The 4,628-nt window shown below is 36.6% G+C and overlaps 1 protein-coding gene across 9 annotated transcripts in view; it reads left to right on the plus strand.

Moving 5' to 3' along the window:
- RNF111 (ring finger protein 111) overlaps positions 1-4,628 on the plus strand; it is a 106,249-nt gene that overhangs the window by 48,587 nt on the left and 53,034 nt on the right. For all 9 annotated transcript variants that reach the window (XM_019657547.1, XM_019657551.1, XM_019657552.1 and 6 more), the window contains exon 2: positions 328-1,220. In XM_019657547.1, coding sequence (XP_019513092.1) covers positions 347-1,220 — 874 coding nt within the window. In that variant the 5' untranslated portion in view covers positions 328-346. The remainder of the gene's footprint in view (positions 1-327; positions 1,221-4,628) is intronic.

The raw sequence follows: 4,628 nt of genomic DNA on the forward strand, positions 1-4,628 counted from the left end.
CGAGTATATAACAAACTCTGTATTTTGAGTGGAAATGTTAGGGGGTCGTCTTATACGCCCAGTCGTCTTATACGCCGGCAAATACGGTATGTTCTTCTGTGCTCTTTACTGTACTTCTAAAAATTGGGTATCTGTGTAGAGGTAACCAAGAAAAATGTTTTATAAGAATAATAAAATGACTCATGACAGCCATTTTATATCCTAATGAGAAAAGGGCAGTTTTGCCTTATTTATAGGGATGTTCTCAGTGGAATCTGAGAACTCTTCAATTAAATAGAATAATAAAACACATTAACAATCTTTTTAATATCTGATTGTGTCTTCTAGGCCTTCCTTAAAGTTTCCCATGACTCAATGGACTCCTGAATATAACAAGCTCTATACTTTAAAAGTGGATATGAAGAGTGAGATTCCTTCTGATACGCCAAAGACACAGGAGAGTCTGAAAGGGATCCTCTTGCATCCAGAGCCCATTGGGGCAGCCAAAAGTTTTCCCGCAGGAGTTGAGATGATTAATAGTAAAGTGGGGAATGAATTCTCTCATTTATGTGATGATTCTCAAAAACAAGAGAAGGACATGAATGGTAACCAACAAGAGCAAGAAAAAAGTGTTGTAAGGAAAAAACGCAAAAGCCAGCAGGCTGGCCCTTCGTATATGCAAAGTTGTGTTAAAGAAAACCAGGGAATATTAGGATTGAGGCAACACCTAGAAACACCAAGTGATGAAGATAACGATTCCTCTTTCAGTGATTGTCTCTCTTCTCCTTCATCTAGTCTGCATTTTGGAGATTCTGATACTGTGACTTCGGATGAGGATAAAGGTGTCTCTGTACGACATTCCCAGGCAGTTTTGAGTGCTAAAAGTAGAACTCATAGTGCACGGTCTCAAAAGTGGCCTTCGACTGAGACAGACTCCGTTTCAGGATTGTTAATGAAAAGACCCTGTTTTCATAGGAGTTCATTAAGGACACTTCCATGCAGAAAGAGATTTGTAAAAAATAATTCCTCACAGAGGACACAGAAACAAAAAGAGAGGATATTAATGCAGAGGAAAAAACGAGAAGTGTTAGCCCGAAGAAAATATGCGTTGCTCCCCAGCTCTAGTAGTTCCAGTGAGAATGACCTCAGCAGTGAATCCTCTTCCAGCTCATCAACTGAAGGAGAAGATTTGTTTGTTTCTACCAGTGAAAACCACCAAAACAATCCAGCTGTTCCCTCAGGTAAAGATGTTTCTTAAGTTCAGTAAAACACGGAAGCTATTGCATTGTGTTTGTGCCTGTTTTCTTCTACATTTTTAGTGATTTAAATGTATTTAAAAGGAATATGAGGCTCTATAAACTTTTATTTTTAAACCATGTAAATTAATTACCAACTATACTATTAAACCATGACTCCAATTCTAAAATACAAATTTTAAAATTTTCTAAAATTTTAAATTGCAAATTAAAAAAATTTATATTTTTTGACAAAATTAAAGACATTTTATACATATTACATTATATTTTATGAATTGTTGATTTATGGTACAATTTTTTTTACTATAGTGCTTCTTTAATATGTTTAACTTTTATGAATACTTTTTCTGATAGCTGTGTGATGGATTTCTTTCACATTCAACCACACTAAGCAATTCTAGTCACTGAAAAAGACTATTTAATATTATCTTTCCTTTAGGTACTCTATTCTTATTGTTTACTATTACCTTGTCATGTTCGTTATAATTGAAACATTATTTCAAGTAATTGAGAGGTAACTTTTATTCTAAGACTAGAACACAAACTTATAGTCTTGACAGTGCTCATTAGAGCATATGATGTAATCAGTTAAAATTGAATTGATAGAGGATAACCTTGTGCTTTCCCCTTCCCCCCAATAATATTTAACTGGAATAAGTTTATGTACAGACAGTCTCTGAAGTATAACTATGTTCCATATATACCATTTTTATAGTGTGTTATAATTTCAGAGAAGTTGATGAAGTGAGCATTGAGGAGTCAAGTCTAAACTGAGGGAAAAGATTGATTTCTTGTGAAAGTACAAGGAAGTGGGAGATAGGGAGAACTTTCCAAAGGGTACGGTTATGGTTTTTAATATTGACACAAAACTCTTCCAGTCTACCTAATGTCCTGCTGTTAAAGCTAGAGCCTGCTGGTCTGTGCAGATAATGCAGTTTCTCCCCTTCTTTTCTCCTTCTACATGCGTTCCTTTCTTTTCTAAGACTCTCTTTCCTCTTCTATTTCCATTTTTCTATCCTGGCCAGAACCCTGAAACCAGTAATTTTGTTCCTAATATTAGTCTTAGCCATGTTTAGTTCATTTTTTTTTAGCTTTTTTTATTGGGGAATTGGGGGGATGGGAACAGTGCTGGGGAATTGGGGGAAGGGGAACAGAAAAGTTGCTGTCCTTTTGTTCTTCAGTCTAGNAGCCCAGCTCCAGGTTGAGCTGTTGTTCAGCATCTTAGCTGTGGAGGGCAGTGTCACTGGCCCTCATATGTGGGATCCGAACCGGGGCCCTCTGGCATCTCAAGCGAGTTCTTAACCATCGCGCCACTCGGCCAGCCCTTAGCTTAGTGTTTTTGAAGTTCATATCATGTGGTAGCATGAATCAGCACTTCATTTCTTTTTTTTGTTTTGTTTTGTTTTGTTTTTAGATTTTAGCTGAGCCATCCTGCTACCTGTTGGCAGCTCAGCGGCTGCTCAGCTCGGGCTGGACTCAAACCGTTGTTGCTCAGAGCTCAAACTCTTGAGCGAGCTCTTAACCAACTGAGCCACTCGGCCGGCCCCATTTCTTTTGATTACTGAATAAACCATTGTATGGATTTACTTATCAGATGATGGACATCTGTGTTGTTTACACATTTTGGCTATTATAACTAATGGTTCTATGAATATTTGTGTGTAAGTTTTTGTATGGATGTATGTTTTCACTTGTCTTGGGCGTACATGTAGGAGTAGAATTGCTGAATCATATGGTAACTCTGGGGTTAATCTTTTGAGGAACTGCCAAGACTGCTTTCGAAAGTGGCTACACCATTTTACATTCCTACCAGCGATGTCTGAGGCTCCTTGCCAACACTTGTTATTATCTGTATTTTTTATATAGCCATCCTAGCTTTCCCCCTTGAATCTTAAATCACATGTACTTGTGCCTTATTGTTGTGACTTGTGTTTTCTTGCATATAATTATGGTGACCCCTGTCTGACAGGCTGCCTCTTGTACTTTGCTCATTGCTGTGCCCATACCTTTACCCATGTTTACGTTCCCCCTTGACTACTGATCCTGCTGAACTCCAGACAGGGCTTGATGGCTGACTTGGATACAGCACCACCTGCCCTTGTGAATAACAATAATGGAAGTTAGAGTTTCGATAGCTTTGTATAGAAATAGGATATTTCATTTTTTAAATTGTCATCTGTTCTGATAGTAGTTAGATACTAAAATAAAATGGGAGACCTGTGAGGTTATATATTCCTATAACTGTCATTTGTGGAGAAACAAAAAACTTTCTACTAAATATTTATCCCCACCCCCCTCCCTTTTAGGAAGTGGTATAAAAGTGTATGTTAAGTACAGAACTAATCTATGGTGTTAGAAGTTAGGATAGTGGTTACAGTTCCTGGTGGGTGAAGTGACTGGCAGAGGATTTCTGTGGTGGTGGTTATCTTATGTTTCCTGATCTTAGAGCTAGTTACATAGATGGGTTCACTTGGTGAGAATTCATCATTGTATAAATTTAGAATGTGTGTGTCTGTATTATACTTTAATAAAAACAAAAGGTAAAAATGTTAACATTTAATCATATTTTGTACTAGTAAAGTTCTTCATTTGTCGCATTAACTATTTTTCTAATGAATATGTTCCATTTTGAGTCAGGATATTTATTACTTTTATACATTATCACTGTTCTTGTATGTACACTGCATTGATGTAGATGCTTTAATTTCCAGTCGCCTTGTTTAGCAGTTCATAATTTCAGAGACTGAATGATTTAGATACACTTACATTAGCTGTAGGAAGTTTGATTTTATATATTGCTGTGCTGCTTTAACTGAATAACGTTCAGCAGCTCACAGTGTTGGCTTCAGTTTTCATGTATGTATCTAAAACTTTCTGAAATGCAGTTGTTCCTACTGTCTATCAGTGAATTCAGACTCTCATTAGAAAACAGAGTATCATGAAGGAAGAAAGAACCACAGGAAAGAGAAGCTGTATTCATACTGGTATTGAATGTTCATACTGATAAAGAACCATGGGAAAGAAAGTACTCATACTGGTTCATTATTTATAGTAATCCATCCAACATAGTGACCATCTAGATGTACAGAAATATGTAATATAATTACCACTTTAAAATGTGATATCGGGAGAAAAACATTGTTGACTCATCAAAGTCTTTCGAATCTTAATCCTTTTATCTATTTTTACTATAATAGGTTTTGAAGAAATTATTGGTTTGGGCCAAATGTATAATGTTGCTAAAGGTGGGAAGATATACAGTAAGATCAGTTTTGGGTTAACAAGTTTTCAAGTATACTTACCGTATTTGCCGGCGTATAAGACGATTTTTTGGCCCTGAAAAATATGCCTCCAAGTGGGGGGTCGTCTTATACGCCAGGTACACTTCAGATA

The sequence above is a fragment of the Hipposideros armiger genome, unplaced genomic scaffold, assembly GCF_001890085.2.
Source record: "Hipposideros armiger isolate ML-2016 unplaced genomic scaffold, ASM189008v1 scaffold_276, whole genome shotgun sequence".
NCBI lineage: Eukaryota > Metazoa > Chordata > Mammalia > Chiroptera > Hipposideridae > Hipposideros > Hipposideros armiger.